At 40.4% G+C, this 18,997-nt stretch overlaps 1 protein-coding gene across 1 annotated transcript; it reads right to left on the bottom strand.

Annotated features, from left to right (window-relative positions):
* Positions 1–1,478: 1,478 nt before the first annotated feature.
* SLC25A46 (solute carrier family 25 member 46) lies at positions 1,479–16,110 on the bottom strand. Its single transcript, XM_075488664.1, has 8 exons — positions 15,737–16,110; positions 13,740–13,782; positions 11,158–11,215; positions 10,569–10,646; positions 9,744–9,844; positions 6,481–6,537; positions 5,943–6,000; positions 1,479–2,775 (listed from the first exon to the last, which is right to left on the bottom strand). The coding sequence occupies exons 1-8, from the start codon at positions 15,987–15,989 to the stop codon at positions 2,197–2,199; spliced, it is 1,227 nt and encodes a 408-aa protein (XP_075344779.1). The 5' UTR covers positions 15,990–16,110; the 3' UTR covers positions 1,479–2,196.
* Positions 16,111–18,997: the final 2,887 nt, after the last annotated feature.

Here is an 18,997-nt window from a genome sequence, read left to right as displayed (position 1 = left end):
TAGACTAGAACTGTAAAACTCTCGGCAACAAAAGCAAGAATGTTTGACACAAGTTAATATTCTAGCACAGTATCTAGTGCTGTTCTGAGAACTCACTATCTTCCCTCTTGCAGAATATATAAAGGCACATCCTCCATTTCGTATGACAAAATGCCTTCCCTAAAATTTTATTCCTAGACAAACATTATTGCCCAATTTCACAAATACATCTGCAAGTGGTGGTCTCCAACATGCACTTAGTTACTGCTTCAAGGCAGCTGTGATGGAATAGTCGGCTTCAGTTGAATTTAACACCTTTGAAAAGGCTGGTTTTATGTATTGAAAGTTGGAATTAAAAACTTGATTGGACAAGGGCTTGCACAATCTGGTCTGAAGTCAATGTTGCCCTTGCTTAGAGCAGGAATTTGGACTAGACAACCTGCCAAGATCCTTTCCAATCTGGATGATTCTCTGATACGGCTGTCTACATACTCATAGAAACTAAAAATATAAACCAGGAATTGAATATTTTACCCAAATTCTTGCATGTAGTTTAATTCAACGTATTCTTGCACTTAGGAAAGTTGAAGAACTTGAAAAAGCCACTCTGAAGTCTATACAATAATATAACACACAAATCAGGATTCCTTTACGTGCCTCTTCAGTGAATTACTTCAGAATATTTAGTGAATTCTCATTTTATTTCATTGCTTCCATTCTATACACTAAATTTCCAATTAACAATATTTCAAAATAAAACCAGTTCCCAAGTTCACTATAGTTTCCATTTCAACACTTATGCATTTAAAATACATGAAAGTTAGATTAATAATAGCAAAGTAGACCTGCAAATGATTTAAAGTCAGAACTTCTGAACAGCAACACCTTTTCATTATTTTGCCATGACTACTTTCCATAAGTGATAACTACTATACAATGATTAATGATTAAAATACACATCAATTTACAGTATTCACAAAGATAGACTTGCCACATGAAAATGTGAAAAAGGCAGCAGGCCCTCATAATTTAAAAGCGACTCTCCACATGCTTGTTTTACTTGCTAAAAATCATTTCTCCCCAACTCTAATGATATTTACTGATGAAACCAAGAAGGACGAAGTTATTTAGAATGAACAGAACTCATTTTCAGACTGAAAGTCTTGATTTAATAGGGGAAGAGGGTAGAAATGGTACATTTTGGTAGTTTGCTTGCACATAAACAGAGTTAATTCTGCACCACAAAATATCTAATCCAGCAGAGACTTTAAATGAATGACATCAGTGCTTAATAGTAAGTAGATAGTGTACATACCTCTGACCTCACAAAAGAGAAACTCTAGAAATAGCCAATTAAGTTTTTACACTTTCTATACACTTTGAACACTGATACTACATACATTTGTAAGATTATTCTACTCTTATACGAAGTAGCAGAGTAAAACTAAACCCTGAAGTTATGAGTGAAGTCAACTAAAAATGGCACTTACACATGCACACAGTTTCTTATTTGCTTTATTCACACACTTCAGTTACTGTAAGACTTGCAAACAAACTGCAAGACATCCAAATTTGCATTCTGTGCAACTTTGCCCAAACCCAAGTTTTTGTTACTTTGTACAAGGCAAAAGATTCCTCTTCCTTGTCTTCTGCCACACTGCAGCAAAGTAAGAAGTCTTCTATGTATCTGTAAATTATGACACTTATATCTACTTAAGTTACTTTTACAGTTTCTATTTTGCTCACAGCTCCATTAACAGTGAGGTTGAAAACATTTTCAAAAAACCAGTAAACCCATCAGTGTCCCACTTGCAAGTTTTTACAACTTATGAAAATAAATTCCTTTGAACTGGCTAGCAGTCCAAATTAAATATCAGACGTGATGTTTATAAAGCAGATATTAAGAATTCATATCCATTCCTTAAGTCCATTAACTGGTAAGAGGAAAGATAAATCCTCACTCTAACCACATTTGAAATCCGATTCCCTTCTGTATGACTGCACATTATATATTGAATTTGTGCCTATAATTTTACATTTAAACAGTACTTTTTTAATTACACTTAAGAATCTATATCCCCATTTTTAAAACAAGTTCTTTTACAGCATAAGGAGAATCCACAGAGTGGATTCTTCAAACTTCATTTTCTAAGCCATTTTAAACAATAATTAGGTAAGTCAAACATGTCCACTGGGCTAGATCCACACCTGAACAGATTAAGAAACATTTTGAAGCAGTGTTGAGTAAATTATTTTGGTAAGCTGTAAAACTGCCACATGCAAGGTATACTGTACTATAACTGCTCCAAATCCTTTATAAAAACCTAGCATTCCTTCTTCCCGTTTTATAGTATTTATGCAGTCTCTCATTCCCTCATACTGAGTATTGATCGGAAGCACTTCATAACCAAGGTCGGTATTGTCAATTATTGTGCGTGTCCCTTGAATATGAAGGCGGTGTAAAACTGTCTCCAGTGGGTAAAGCATGACATCAGCACAAAGGCTAGCAGCAAAGCTAGCAATAAGTTCTGGAAAATACGCATCCAGCATGCTCTGCACAGAAGTGGAGCTCTCAGTTGGAAGGTTGTGGGAATTATCCTTTTTCAGAACAAACAAAACAAGCTTCTGGATGATGGAACTGATGACGTAGTGCAGAACTCCATGTAGAGCCGTTGGAAAAGTCAAGACCATCAGAGGAAGGAGACGCTTGCTATGGGGTACTCCCATGCCTACAACTCTGCCGATTCCTTCTTTCACGCAGTCCAGGATGCCAGGATTATCTCGAATTATTTCGCTCTACAAGCACAAAGGAATAGTTACAATTTGTGCTGCCCATTTCATAACCATGCTGACATCCACTCTGTCATTTTATCACTGCTGAACTTTATAAGAGTTAAACATTTGCATGCTATTGTATCTTCACAGCTATATTGATATAAATTCTTTGCTCTAACACTCTTGACAGCATTCAAGTAAACTTGCTTTTAAAAAATGAACCCATCTTAAAGAGTCATTTAATGTACATTCCAGTTATTTGTGTTACTACCAAAGAAATTCAACTTTCAGCCTACTGCTTAAAGTATCAGTCTGCAAAACAGTCATGTACTGAAAACACCTACTTCCAGAGCAGAATACCAGGAAGTGTTTATCTAATTTAAAAGTCCTTTTCTTTAAGGACTGTAAGTCTAGTCTTTGAACTTGAATGTGCATAATAAAGACTTCCATAACTAAAGTTGAGTTGAAAGATCATTTTTTATTTGAATTTAATAGGTTCAGCTCTGAACGTTTCCATTCCATTATTTGCATCTAAAATAGCACTCTTTACCCATGCTGCCTCTTAGAAAAGAGGTAATTATTTTGTTCATGTAGTGAAAATAAAGGATTCACTTAGTAATTATTTATTCTGTTATACTCCACCTAAGACGACTAAGCCTCCCTGTACAGTTAAGCTAAAGACATTGTTTCCCCTTCTAATGCTTACACAAACTCAGTGTTTTATCATCTGTTACATCCAAAATTCAGGATTTGGGAGTTCTCCTCAATGCCCAAGTCTGAGTCCATGCTGGCTTTGTCCTGACCTCATGCCAGAATAAACCACCAGAACATTCCTCAGTACTCTGGGGAAGGACTAACAGCCTGCAAAGCCTTCATGGTCAGTCTGCACAGAAGCGAAACTAGTTCAAATACTTGAGAATATAACATTGTTCCAGACTTTAAGTACAAGCTAGGCATCATAACCCCTACTGAATCCTCTTCTCCCCCATATCATTATAGTCACTGCACTTCAAAACTGTGCTTGCTTTTGTCAAATATGCCACCATGTGGTTTGAAATGTTAAAGACAAAAACAGTAATGTGACAGATACAAATTTCTACCATTTACAGTTATTTTGCTGAAATATATTTACTTGGAGAACTGTGTCAAACTAATACTGTCAAACAGTATGGTTTATCAGAATTAAGACAATCAAAGTTAACATAAAACTGTTAGTAACAAATCCCACATTCTTTAACTTTTATAGTTTGTTATTGGTCATTGTCCTCTTGCAGCACAGGAGTATAATGTAAACCTGATAACCCAAGTTGCCTCCCTGCACTGATTAATACAGCATAAATAAAACCTTCACAAATGTTATCATTACCTCTGCTGCATTTCTAATAAGAAAGCTCATGATGACGTTTCCAGGAACTTGAGAATACATTTCATACAGCATATACACACCTATTCAATAAAATACTTGCACACAGCTGAACCTACTAAGCGTAAAACCCTCAGATCTCAGTGGAATTATTTTCATAAGCAATGTTTTACAGACATGATCACCTGTCTAAAAGGCTGCAGGAGATGCTGTTTTGGCTTTTTGATTGTCTTCCTATTAAGCTGCTTTCTAGCAAAGAAACTTTATTACTTATTTTGCAAACAGAAGACAGGCTCTAAATCATGTTCTCTTTTATCTTTGTAAGTATGTTCCCATGTCCAACAACACAGACAACATCCATTCAGACAAAATTACAAGCAGTAAAATACCTGAATAAAACATTCCATTTGTGGCCTGCTATGAACTCAAGAAACATGAACAGTGTTCTACCACTATTTCTGGTTCCAGGCTTACGGCATGCTCACGGTAAAGCTGTTCCCCAGGACATAAAAGAGTTTCCTAAGTCAGCTTCCCAGTATGAGACCAGTTAAATCTTCCCAAGGCTTCCACAAACTCAGAGACCCACTCAGGCTGGATTTATGGAACATTATTTTCAAAATAATTCAACAGGAGAGAGGAAGAGGGTTTCTTAAGTACAGAGTAACTTTAGAGAATGTGAGTTTGTTGTTGGGAGTCTATATACATGCCCCCATGCATAGATGTTTAATCTCACCTGTCCTGTTAGTCCTAATGTGGCCAGTTCAGACAGAATAGCCTTCCTAGTACCTTCTGGCTCCTTTAAGTTTGGATCCTCTGCACAGAGTAGAATCGTGCCCCTTAAGAGTACCTGCCTCTAAAGTACATGCTGAAACTAAGAAACTGTAGAAGTCAGCCTTGTTTGCCTCTTCTCCATAGAAAAAGCACCATTTTGTAGACTTATACCAGCAGTTAACTGTAGGTTTAAACAGCTGGATCTAAATCAGTCTTGACAGTACTTAAAACTTGTCTATGCTATGAATGAAAATTATTATTTTGATTACTGAATGACATGAGTGACTATCCCTCCACGACAGTTCACTTTACAGTAAGAGTTCCATTAGCTACACAAAGATACTAACATGTTAATTAAGAGCAACTCATTATGTAGAGATAGCTGGAAGAATTACCCTGGACCAATTCTACATAGCTAAACTCTGTCTCTTTCTCCAGAAAGAGATGCAACAACTCACTGAAAGACAATCTGCAATACAGTGCTGTGGGTTACCCTGTACAGTTATAGAACAAGTTAAGCTGTATCCTAAGCGACAGGTCCAGATATTTATTTTCATGGCTAAGGACGAACTAGATGAAAATTTAAAAGAAAAAGTTGACTGAAAGAAAGCAGTCCTGAAATAGTAGAGTTCAGTATTTTAGCAAAACAAAGCTGAATTACTGGAAAATTTATAGTTGTTATAGGGGAAGGTGTCACTGCAACAACTTGCCTAGCAAGCCTTTTAAAACCTTTACATGAGAAAAACTTCTTTATGGTTTATCTGCTAGAACATGTAGATGTAACTTGTCCTTATTTCATAGACAACGTATTCCAACTTTCTGTATTAAATGTCCTTTCTAATTCTAGATTTAGACTTAAGATAGTACAACTAATACACCCATCATAGTAAATACTTTTTATTTCAGTTAATAAGTCATACAGCCTCAAACAAAACAAATGCAACTACTGCAACATAAACCTGAATCCAAAGTCAAAGACTCACTTCTCCACATAATCTAATCTATAAAGAGAAAAACAGTATCTTTTAAAATGTTGTAAATATATGTAAGTTACCTGTACAGTTTCAATCAGGCTCGCAGAATAAAAAGGCATTGCTATCACATGTGTTAAACTGTAGAAATTAACAAAATAAGAATTAAGGTCATGACAATACTATAATTTTAGCCAATATGTACCTGAAAGTTGATAATGTTACCTACCAAGTTATGCCCGAGAGAAAATTAACAAACCATAACTCAATTATTAAAATGCACATCAACAAGTTGAGATAAACTTCAGTCTGAACTTCTGTTAAATTCTATTTCCATGCGACCAGACTGATTCAGGTCTCTCAGACATCATAATTTAATTACTAAAAGAATGTAATCTTTTAAATTAGTCAGGTTCCATACAGACACAGGGATCTAGTAAGAGAAAATAATCTGTGGAAGTGGTGTGTGCAATCAAAATATTTCAAAAAAATAAAAAACCTGAAAATTACTATTAGCACCCTGTCAAGTAACCATAGCTGCAGATTAAATTAATGTACATGTAGTAGTTTTATTAATGTTTAGATAATAAGACATAAGGTAATAACACATGCTATACTTACCCTTTGAGTAGAAGGTGTCCACCTATCTGCTTGAGGTTCCATTTATGTGAAAGCTCCCTAAAAAGAAAAGTATTTACCTTAATATGGATAAGAACACCTTATTCTCAAGCATTTCTTCCATGGGTGTCAACATTCAGTTTTCATATTGGTGTTCTACTATTGGTTTAGGTTGCAGGGTTTCCCATAGTGGAAAGACACATCAGCTATACATTTAATAAATCATGCTTAACTTTTAGAATTTATTCAGGCCTGTTAGATATTCTATCAAGAGCTTTCAATTATTAATAAGGTGTCTGTAGCTCTCTCAGCTACTGGCTTTAGTGTTTTGCATTAATTTTGCAACCTTATGTACTAACTCTTAAAGCCATTTTCAGGGAATATGGGATTATTTTAGTATCTCAATAGTTTTCCTTTATCAACATACATTTTTTTAAATTATGTTTTGGTTTGGTTATGCTTTCTTCTGTTCTTTGAGGTTACGTTTACCCAGTTGTTGTTTCTTTCCTGAAAACCTAAATCACATTCTGACATAGTTGGACAAGACCAAATCAACTACAATAGGTCAGACTAGAAGCTGCATAGTAATTCTGTACAGACTTAACTCAAGTCTTCTGGCTTATGACCAGTCTTTAGCATATCCTGGTAAAACAAAAGAAAACCTATGTGTTTAACACAAAGGTGACTTAAAAAAAAAATCCCCTTAAAGGAATATTTTCTAGTTATACACTTCAAAATATGAACAGTAAACATTAACTATACTTCCCTTGACAGAAAATGTAATCCCACTTAGCTCAAGATAAACTCCAAATACCAAATATATTTACCATACATTTGGTAAATACCCTAGCTATGAGGTAAAGATATTTCTGTCTGAATTTTTGGACACACTAGACTATGCATTTTTAACAACAAGCTCTAAAGCGTTCAGCTTCAATTCTTGTCCAGGAATGACTCACCCACTGCCTGTAGTTACAACTCTAATCCAAGAAAGGAAACTCTTTACTCTTTCTGAAGAATGGTGTGTTACTAGCAGCTATGACTTTCCTAAATACCCATGTCAGTCACTAAAGAGGAAGGGAAGACCATTTACCATTACGTATTTCGGATACTTGGATCACATGCACTGAGTCGTAATACTTAAAAGATGTGGAAAATGAAACTAGCCAAACTAATGTGTCAAAGCCTAATCTGTCAATCCACTATTCCTGCAGTGGAAGAACAATAACAGAATGAGTTTGTCTAGTACAGAACCACATTCAACTTGCCACAGAAGTGGTAACACCCATTTCTGGGTCCCTCTCCTAAAACAGCGGGATTCTTTTATAACATTATGATATAGAATTGGAATTGACATCTCACTTCCTTGTATCCTCTGGAGCTTGATAATGTAGTTAAATAACGTTTTAAATCAGATTTGCTGGCACTGCTGCTATAAGTAATAACCTTCACCTCCCTGTGACAGCCCAAACATGCATGCTACCATTAAAAAGGAAGGGAGAGCGTCCAGTAAGAAAACTGCATGGGGTGGTGCACATACAAGACAACCATTTTAGCCAGATCACTTCCCCAGTCCAGTTCATTTCGTGATTGTTTGCATACAGTGTTGGCACAAGGATGGGGGTAGCACTGAGGAAGGAACGAGCAGGTACTAGCAGAAAGGATTGCTTCTTTTGGCAGCAGCACCAGCTTACTTTTCAAACTACTGAACTGGTGCACAAGAAGAAAGTCCTTGCTCACATTGGACAGAAATCAGAACTATGAAAATATAAACACTATATCACATCTCATGAACTTAAGCATCCCCTACAGCAGTATTTAAAAACAAGAACAAGTCACACTCGAAGGAAAGCATATGCCTGCGAATTTCAGTTATGTATGTGACAGAGCTGACCAAAAAGCTTAAATACACACTCCACACAAAGTATGAAATACTTTTGCTAATGCTTTTGACAAATGCCAGAACCTGCAAAGACTTACTTTTATCAGTATGCATGCATGCATAATAATAGTAGTTTGATACAGCCTGCCTACATTTCTTATCTTTAAAACCAGGTCAGTTTCCATGTCCTCTAGGTACTTGGTCTCTCTGTCCACACATTAAAAATAGGTACTTGTCTCTTCTGAAAGTGAACATGATTCTCAAGCCCACAAGTCCATTCAAACTTAACCAGCCTTAAACCCAACTACTTGCCTGCCTCTCTATTTTCCAAAATAGGTCTTTATCATTTTACTGGCTCCAGCATGTGCCCTGCAACTATTAAGTATCTTTTCCTAACTTTTGATGATCTCACAGTCTCCTTGCATCTCACTAAAAGTTTTAGTTACTTTATACAATAAACTCTCTCACACAACCTGCTTACTGTTCAGATATCTGTAACAAAACTGACAATTTATATTAATACAAGTTGTCAGCCCTAACTGTTAGCTCTGGACCATTATAAAACAAAACACTGATAAAAAGTCTTCAGACAGAAATTCTTTATCAGACTTGTATCTCAAAGCAGAAAGACATCACAATGTTTTAGCATAATCCTGGAGTTGTAGTTCAGCATAAGAAGTAGGCAGAGTAACAAATCAAAATAAAATATTATTACTAAACTACTAGAGCCAAAGATAGATACAGTGAAGTAGAATGGTGAGTATCTCCTTAAATGAAGTCACTCATTTTTACTTGTAACCCCTTTACTATGAGAATACTGAACAATGTACATATAGTTGTTAAAGGAGGACAGAAGATAAAGCTGACAGCCACGTAACACTCATTTACCATGTTTTCTCATTTATTAATGCAGGCCATTCTGTTCTCTCACCTACCAAAGGCAGTGAAAATGTTCAGCAAGATGTCAGTGCTGGCTCATTAGCCATCTAAGTTTTCTGTATTTAGATTAATGAAACTAGGACTTTTTTTTAGACATGGTATTTGCTAGTACCACACAATACAAACCAAAATACAAAAAGAAACTTATGAATTCTTCTAATACAGTGGAATTATACTGAAGATCAACTTGCTACACTATTTCTACACTCAGACCAGTAGGCAGACATACCAAACACACAAAGCTCCCAGAAAGAGTCTCTCCCTATTTATTAATTACAAGGTTGTCTTTGCCAAGACAACCACACTGTGCTGAAAACACCTCTTCAATGTCTGACGGTTCTAATCAAGTAAAATTTTTCAAACAGCCTTACATTTCTAACACTTGGAATAGAAGTCAACAACTGATGATCAATTTCTTAGAAGCAGTAATAAAACCATGCAATACCTTGGTAAAGGTGTAAATTCACTGATGATGCCTTCTGTTCCCAGGGTTATGCCCTGAACAATGAAAGTGCTGCCCATTCCTTTCCAGAGAGCTCTTGGACTCTGTGTTTTGAAATATGCAACATATTTTGATTCACGCAACATAAAACTCAAGATTTTTTTTCATCTTACTAATTTTCGTGAAATTTCAGCAAATTCAGACTGCACAGGGCTACAATTCTACTATTAAACTTCACTATCACCAAATTCAGGGGACAACTAACTTTCCAACTCTGAAGAAACTTCTGTTCTTCAATAATTTCAAACAGTTGTCAACAATTTTGGAGGCATATGTCTCACTGTTAATACTCTAGTACTATAAACTTAACACCATTTTCTATGGACAAAATGAGCTTGCAATGTTAAAGCACATCCGTAAGAAATCCAGAAAGTCTTTTCTTACTGTCTTCTAATATGAGTTTCAGGATTGCTGTTCCCATACAAAATTGAAATTCATGCAATACTATCTTTGGAAGTAGTCATTTGGATAATCTCTCTATCCACATAAAGATCAATTATTTTTTAGAATCCTAATTAAAAAAAAAAATAGTTTCAGGGACCTTTCGTTTTCTAACATCTGCAAATCTTCCCCACTCAATACTATACAACTTTAAAAACAAAATTTACAATGAGCTTCTTGAAACACTTCTGCGACCCTAAAAATAACAAACCCTTACAATGGCCATGTTTTTAATCAGCAGTTACATAAAGAGTTAAAGATGTCAATGTACATATGTGCTATAGTAACCTTCACTGCTCAGAATACAGCCTGACACCAAATACTGACCTGTGTCTTATTGATGCTGTACATGATATTGACAATAGTAAATGGAGTGAGATGATAATTCCGAGCATGATAGTTAACCTGTTAAAAATATAAACAATGGCAGTTTTATAAACACACCTGCAGATGTTACAACTCTAAAGGAAAAAGCACTTCTAAAATAAGGACTTTATCTCTGTAAAGGTCAGCTAAAGTGACAAAAATATGAATTAATTCTCATTGAAATTTAGGGGAACAGGCAGAATTTTTAAGTATTTGTATGCAGAAAATGTAAACAACAAAGCAAGCATAAACCTGAAAACATTGGAAACAAAGCATCCTGCTTTTAAATGAGAATCTGGAAGTTGCTCCACAGACTCTGAAACACTTAGTTGCTGTAATTCATTTTCCACTGCCCAAACAAAAATGAGTAAGAATGTTCAAGACAAGTTAAATCTCAGAATGGAAAACAGGTATGCTACAAATAAAAACATGTTATGTGGCAGCGTCTCCCTAAGAACTGTAAAGCTTCCTTATACTCTACAGAGTATGAAAACAGAAATATCAGAGTACACAGCAGCTCTGAGTGGAAGAGGTAATATAAAAGACATACCTGACACTGACGACGTAGAACAATGCAAGGATGTGCCAACACGTTTTCTGTAAATAGGCTTTAAAAGAAAAGTGATTTAAAGAATGGGAAGCCATTGTAAATTTATTAGAAAAGGCTTGTTATTTTTCTCTAACAACTTTAGATCAGTATTTGGAAAAACTATACATTATCTAGTGAATTAATGAGGCATTTTGGATGGCTACCTGATAGCTGCCAATACTATAAAGGAACAAGTATCAAAAAACTCAACACACACATTCACTATGAAATTTTTAGGCAAAATTTTTTTGTATTTTTATAGGCAAAACAGTGTACCAAGTTTCTTAAACTTTCCTTCTGCAAAATACAAGGGAACAAAACAGGCCAGAACCAGAATTGCAGAAGGATTACTTTCCAGTTCTATGTTAATTCTGGGTACCACATTACTAATCAAGACTCTCCTTAGCAGGGCCAGAGCATTGGTACTAACAGCTCACATTCTTTTCCATCAGGAAATGCTACTGCCCAAAACCAACTCTCCTTCCACCCCCAGAAATGGTATTTCAATCAAAACTTCATAGGAAAGTTCTCTCAGTTCTAAAGTATGTTTCCTGGTCACAGCCATGCAAAGAAACTTTTCATTTCATCTCAAAGTGCCTGAGTGATCAGGGTACTTACCTGTATGTGGTTCAAACCTGGGATATGGTTTGAAAAGCAAAACCTCCAGGCTTTGTCTAAGCATCCCAAGTAACAGCTCTGACCACCAACCTACAGGATCATCTGGGGTAGGTCTCTTATGGGTATTTTACTCTGGATAAACAAGTACTAATTGGCATAGAAAAGTACTGAGCCTGCAGTTTCATAACTATTAAGCTAATCAGTAGTTTGCTACTACCAAAAGAGGTGAAACTTTCCCTGTACTCCAGCTGCTATCTATTAAGTCCTCCGGGTAGCTAACTCTACTAACCTCACAAAAACTAACTTTTTCAGTGTTTTCTACAAGATTTCTGACTTGAACCATGTGTGTCTGACAAGCGATCTGGTACAAATGCAAAAGCAGAAGCAGGGAGAATTGCTCTCAGCAATGATACAACATTTATCAGCTCTCTTTCCCAAAACCACATGCTCATTTTAGTCTTAGTGGCCATGGTGCTCAGGATGTGGAAAACTTATGTCATGCTTGATTAAATCAAACCATATTGTTCCAAAGGACAACTGAGCCATAGTAACATCTCTCCGCTCCTGAAGGAGATAAACATGTTCATGCCCTATGGCTCTACTCCTTTGCTGGTACTCTCCTGAGCTCATTCAGCTTGATAAGGGTGGAAAGAAATCAAACAACTCTTTACACACTGGGCGGGGCTAGTTCTCCCCCCACCCCCAACTCTGTTTTAACAAACTGAACAGGCTCATCAAAGGGTCCGAATGAGCAAGCTGAGCCACTGCAAGGGAAGCAGTGAGACAAGAGGGACAGGCAGTTTCATGAGATGGGACGACCAAATTTAAGCAACTCATTACTTTCCAAAAATGGTCATTCCTACTCGTTCTTCTTTATCCCTTCCCTCTCTGGTTCAGTTAGCTGGTGTCTGCTGGCTTTCACAGCTAGTCAACTCCCAGGTAAAGCAACCTAACTGGAACAGCAAAAAATAATCCAGCTCTTTCATTGACTTTGTCTTCTGTTTTAGTGAGTCAAACTGGTTAAGAGGTTCTGATGGGCATCACAGGTGATAACAATGGGGTAAGGAGCAGGACAGGCTGGTGGTCAAGTAAAAGGTCCTCCTCTTTAAGTAGAAGTACGCTGTAAGAACCTCAAGTGACGTAGCTTCCCAAGTTGGTCTAACTGGGTAAGTGACACAAGTAATCTCATGTTCTGAAAAAAGCACTTTTCTCTGAGAAGTCGCACATTCAGGTCAACAAGGAGTAAAATGTTTTTAGTCTTAACTTTTTCAAGAGAAACAATCCATTTCCCACCCTTTCACAAGTTGCATCAGTACTGAGACCCAGAAAAACCTTATCAGGTGAGTGTGACTGAGCAGGCATTCAACAAAAAATCCTAAGCTTACCATGATCCTTATACTTGACAATTTAAGCTCTGAAAATGTTATTAAATTAAGCATGTTAAAGTCCACCACTTTCTCAAAAATACTATCAATAATCAATGTCACCATAATAAAGAATAAAATGGTTACTGGACCACTTCGCTAGATCAACATTACTATTCCAGGATACTTTGATAATATACTTGAAGACATTTTCACCTTCTTAGGAAACATTCACATTACCTAAAAATATTAATAAAAGTGGCAAATGTGAAAACAGTTTTCTGGTGTTATTTTCAGATTGCTCTGATAGGCTACACATATCCTGGGCATACCGCACAAAAAACTGTTTCTTTTATTCACTGCTGATTAAGTAATTTTGAGAAACACTTCAGTTAAAGAGAACAGAAGCCTACATGCATTTCAGGTAGTAGGTTTCTAAAGGCAATTCAACTGCCTAAGTCTACTGGTATAAAAACACAACACAAAAGCATACATAGGGATCATAAGACAACTATAGCTTTACTACTTCATTATCACTAAAAATTATTACACAACTCTTACCTTGCAAGGCCAATACCAAAGCCTGCAAATCTGTTCAACTGCTCTGAAAAAAAATGAAAACAGATTATACAGCAGTGATAATCACAAAGTGGGAGAAAATGCCACACAGATGATTGAAAAACTGATTTTATACTGTACTTGCTTCAGAAAATTACAAGCACTAAACCACAACATTTATGGCAACTCAGCAAGAGAGGACAAAAAAATTAGTCCCCAGGAATATTTGCACTTCGGACTGCATTTGAGTTCGTACATACTCCAATAAATAAAATTATTCGTGCCTTAAAACAGCTACAGGGGGGGAAAAAAAAAAAAAGAGACAAAGCGAACAGTAAAACAGAGAATATTTTAATATCTAAAAATATCTAACTCAAACCAACCACTGAAAAAGTTTGCATGCATGACAGTTTACAATAATTCTGAAACACAGATGTCTGAGGTGAAATTATTTTTAAAAACAAAAACAGTAAAAAGAGAGAAACTTTGGGAAAAGCAACACAAAATGCCATTGATGATGTAACGAACATCAACATGATGTGAATGTTCAAGTCAGTTGTTTATCTCCACTCCTTTGCAAAAATCCAGATACTAGAGAACTGTTAAAATTGCAGCAAGAGTTATGCGTTCAATTTTCTGTTGTCTGCTACCAGACAGACATTTACACATTGGGAATTATCAGAAGAGATTTTAAGAAGAGTATCAGGACTGTAAAGGCAACAGAAAATTAATGCTCAGCCCTACAAACTACAGGGTGCAAGCAGGCTGTAAGCACGGGTAATGCCAGTAACTTCCGTGGAGCTCCACAAAGATGTGGCAGCCCTCCTAAGAGGAATGGCAAGACTCCCTCGACTTGCAGAGGCTGGACTCAGTGATACAGCAAGCCCTCATCAGTCCTCCAAAAGGCAGAATCAACATACCCTCCATAAGTATAGGACCAAAAAAAAAAAAAAAGTAAAGTCCAAGTATGTAAGAGTATTTAAGTAGTGCTTGCATGGATGAAAGTACAGCTAAGGGCTATACTCATTATAAAACCTGAACAAAACTACTGCACTACAGGTTAAAAAAAAAAAAAAGGACTTGCCCATTAATACAATTCAATTTTAAATAAATTAGTCTTTCATAAAACTTTGATACTCAAGTGTATATAAACTGCTCCAGAGCATCCTTTTAATTAAAGGAGTCAGTGTTCAGTAGCCTAGATTTAGCAAGTTTCTCTTAATTCACCTCAATTTCACAAAGACATAAAATGACACTGTACTTCTGAGGGTTTCTGCTCAGTTTCCCAACAATTACTGGAAAAGACTTGAACATGGTTGCTTCCTCAAATTCTACCAGTTCCATGGTTCCTTCACTATCATGCATGGAGGGGGGTTTTACTTCAGCAGCTCATGCCGTACCCCTTGTAACTTTTTCAACGTAACAATAAAGCAGCCAGAAGACAGAGCCTGAAACATCAACACTGAGTACATAACAAAATGTACTGTAAGACCCAAAGGTACTTCCTGCCCTTACAGAAGACGGAGTACTTCTGCAGCATATCATTTACATGGGCAATGGGGAGCTGACCACACGCTGCTTAACCAGAAGCTGCAGGGTGCGTTCGGGCGCTCTCCATCATATTTGCGTGTAACTACGTGATGCTACACAGCGAAGCGGGCGCTGGAGCGCAACAGGAGATGGAGCGGGTTCTCTTTCTTCTAAAGGACTTTTTTCCTGGCGCTTCAGCATCGCCAGCCCGCGGCTGCGACGCGTCTCCGGCCCGGCGCCGTGGAGGTCAGCGCCAGCAAACCCAGGCGGCGCTCGAACGGGCGCGGCCAGGCCACCGCACAGCCCATGGCCGCCTCCTGGTCGCCCTTGCCCGCCTCGGCGGGTCACCCGCTAACTGGCGGCCGCGGCGCCGCCCGGGGAGGGCGGGGGCCGGAGACAAGCGAGGGACAGGCGGAACGGCGAGAAGCCGGCTGCCCCGCCGGGCTGGGCCGGGCCGGGCCCTCCCTTACCGGCGCCGGGGCCGCCCGCCCCGAGGTTGGGCTCCTCGTTGAGGCCGGCACCCCCCAGGGGGGTCCCCGCCCCGTACGGCGGCGTCTTCTCCCCCCAGTGCAGGTTGCGGCTGCCGGGGATGTCGGGCGGGCTGGTCACCCAGTGGCCCAGCTCCGAGGCACTGCCGAAGGGCCTGGCGCCGGGGCCCGGCTCCTCCCGGCCGCCCCCGCGGTAGCCCAGGCCGTCGAAGCCCTCGGGGCGCCGCGGGTGCATGGCGGGAGGCAGGCGGGCAGGGGCAGGGGAAGGAGGGAGGGAGGGGGCCGCGCACAGGCCGGCACCGGCGGCAGCGGAGCCCGCACCCAGCCGCCCCGATCCGCACTTCCGGCCGCGAAGCGGGGGGGCCGCGCCCTGCTGAAGCCGAGCTCGAGGCCACGTGATCGGGAAGAAGGCGGAGCCGCAGGCCGGCTGGGCCAATAGCCTCCCTCTTCCTGCCCGGCTCGGGGAGGAGGGAGGAGGGCGGTGGGCGGTGGCTTCAGCGGGGAAGGACGCGGCCATGGGCCGGCGGCGGAGGTGGGCGAGGGCGCCCCCTGCCGCTCCGGCGGGCCGGCCCGGGCGTGCGGGGCCGGGTCGGGTCGGGTCGGGAGGAGGGGGGAGGAGGGGCTGTGCGTGGTCCTGGTTCGGGCTTGGCCTTTGTGGGGGGGCTAAAGAGAGTCCCGATAGCCTCCTGGCATGCAGGGAAGCCCTCTGCCAGCACAGCTCTCAACGCTTTTCCCTGGTGAACTCGCACCCCAGCCGAATTCAGTGAGACCCAAGCGCAGGGGCCACCCCACTCCCTCCGTGCAAATCTGGTGGCGGAACTGGGAGCTGGGGCTGTTAGTTGTGCTAACAATGCTCGCAGGCCCGAGCAAACCCCACAGGGGAGACAGGGCAGGAGGGGTCAGAGAGCAGTGTCTGCCTGTCGTGGCCCCACCGGTCCTGTCCTCCGTGCTTCCCCTCCGCTCGTTTAACCTCCTTCCCTCTAAAATACTGTTTGCTTCGCAGCCTCCTGGCTGAGGAGACATGGGCTCTGTCACCAGTGGGACTGTGGGTGTTTCCCCTTCGGCAGCCACAGAGGTTTCTGACATGAGGAAATCCATGTCTGTGGGCTTGGTGCTCTCTCAGCCCACCTTCCCTGTGGGCTTGGTGCTCTCTCCACTCCTCCTGCCCTGAGAAGCCCGTCAAGGTCTCCCACAACTAGGTCTCAGTCTGACCCACAGCTTTTCCTTTTTTTACGCACAAGGTTAAGCCAGCATTAGTCTGTTCAAGTCTAAGTATAGCACAGGCAGCAGGAGTCATCCAGCACTTTGGGCCTTCCCACTGTTCTAGCCCCATCCAGCTCCGCACAGCGTGCTTGGGGATGGTTCCTTCTTCTTCTGCCCTTAAATGCTAGTTTCATTTTACCAGCAGAGCTTCAGGTATTTGCCAGTAACCAAGTAAAGAGCCGGCATCTGTGTGTGATGTGGGAAGAGCAGAGCCTCAGAGAGCAACAGCACTTTTGTCCCGCAGTAAGACAAAGCCCACACGGAGTATGTGTTTCTACCACCGCTTTCATCAGGCCATGAGATTTTCCTTGTTAACTGGAAGTCTGCTGGGAACGTTGTGTTTTAATGTTGTAATCTCAAAAATATGGGCAGAAGAACCAATTTCCTCTGGAGGCAGGAGCCAAAACACTGCAGCTCTTTTTTGGGGTAAAGGTAATTCTCTGTATTAAAACCAACTAGGTTACTTTTGTTTCTAAAACAGGTTCAGCTTGGATCAGGTCAAGAAATATTGGAATATACAAGTCTTTAAGGATATGTGGTGATCTGATCATGCAGCCTAACACATGAAGGGGGTGGCTCTGGATCATACAGGAATGATGGATTTGAGAGAAAATGCTGCCCATTAAAGAGCAGAGTGGTGTATTATCGGTAACACAGCCTGCAGTAGGAAGGTGTCAGCATGAGCAATGAAAATGTCTTACACATGGAAATAAAGGTACAACATAGCTGTACACTTGTTTGTTACACACTTTTAGTCCCCTGTAAAGCTGTGGAAATCATAGAATAATAAAATAGTTTGGGTTGGAAGGGACCTTTAAAGGTCATCTAGTCCAATCTCCCCTCCAATGAGCAGGGACATGTTCAACTAGAGCCCTGTCCAACCTGACCTTGAATGTTTCCAGGGATGGGGCATCTACCACCACCTCTGGGCAACCTGTTCAGTGTTTCACCACCCTCATCGTAAAAAGTTTCTTCCCTATATCTAGGCTAAATCTACCCTCTTTACTTTAAAACCATTACTCCTTGTCCTGTCACTACAGGTCCTGCTAAAAAGTTTGTCACCATCTTTCTTAAAAGCCCCCTTTAAGTATTGAAAGGCTGCAATAAGGTCTCCCTGCCGCCTTCTCTTCTCCAGGCTGAACAGCCCCAACTCTCTCAGCCTTTCCTCATAGAGAGGTGTTCCAGCCCTCTGATCATTTTTGTGGCCCTCCTCTGGACCCGCTCCAACAGGTCCATGTCTTTCCTGCGCTGAGGCCTCCAGAGCTGGATGCAGTACTCCAGGTGAGGTCTCACCAGAGCAGAGGGGCAGAATCACCTCCCACAACCTTCTGGCCATGCTTCTTTTGATGCAGCCCTGTTGGCTTTCTGGGCTCCGAGCGCACATTGCTGGCTCATGTCTAGCTTTTCATCCACCAGTACCCCCAAGTCCTTCTCTGCAGGGCTGCTCTCAATCCCTTCAACCCCCAGCCTGTATTGATACTGGGGGTTGCCCCAACCCAGGTGCAGGACCTTGCACTTGGCCTTGTTGAACCTCCTGAGGTTCACATGGGCCCACTTCTCCAGCTTGTCCAGGTCCCTCTGGATGGCATCCTGTCCCTCAGGCCTGTCAACCACAACACTCAGCTTGGTGTCGTCTGCAAACTTGCTGAGGGTGCACTCAATCATGCTACCTATGTCATTGATCAAGATATTAAACAGTACTGATGAAGATATTAAACAGTAGTATTAAACAGAAAAGCAGGTGTGGTATCCTATGCTTTCTACACAGCCCCTGGTGTTAGTCTGACCATGTTCCCATAGCCCAGAATTTATTTTCAAGTGATTCACAGATGTTTGGGCTGATTTCTTTTGTTTGAAAGAAAACACAAAGAAAAGAGAACAATTCAGAGGTTTGCTTTCAGAGTGAGGATGAATTGGCAGCAGGCTAAGTGCATTGAGCAGTAATTACAGTAAGACACAGAGCTTCTGTGCTAATGATCC

Source organism: Mycteria americana, chromosome Z (genome assembly GCF_035582795.1).
Source record: "Mycteria americana isolate JAX WOST 10 ecotype Jacksonville Zoo and Gardens chromosome Z, USCA_MyAme_1.0, whole genome shotgun sequence".
Lineage (NCBI taxonomy): Eukaryota > Metazoa > Chordata > Aves > Ciconiiformes > Ciconiidae > Mycteria > Mycteria americana.
The sequence above is the reverse complement of the archived record's forward strand: the minus strand, read 5'-3'. Positions and strand labels throughout refer to the sequence as shown.

Coding starts and splice junctions, on each gene's coding strand:
- SLC25A46 (XM_075488664.1), bottom strand. CDS start 15,989: ATGCACCCGCGGCGCCCCGAGGGCTTCGACGGCCTGGGCTACCGCGGG. Junction 13,783..15,736: donor GGCGGGCGGCCCCGGCGCCG/GTAAGGGAGGGC, acceptor ATTTTTTTTCAG/AGCAGTTGAACAGATTTGCA. Junction 6,001..6,480: donor GGACACCTTCTACTCAAAGG/GTAAGTATAGCA, acceptor TAATTTCTACAG/TTTAACACATGTGATAGCAA.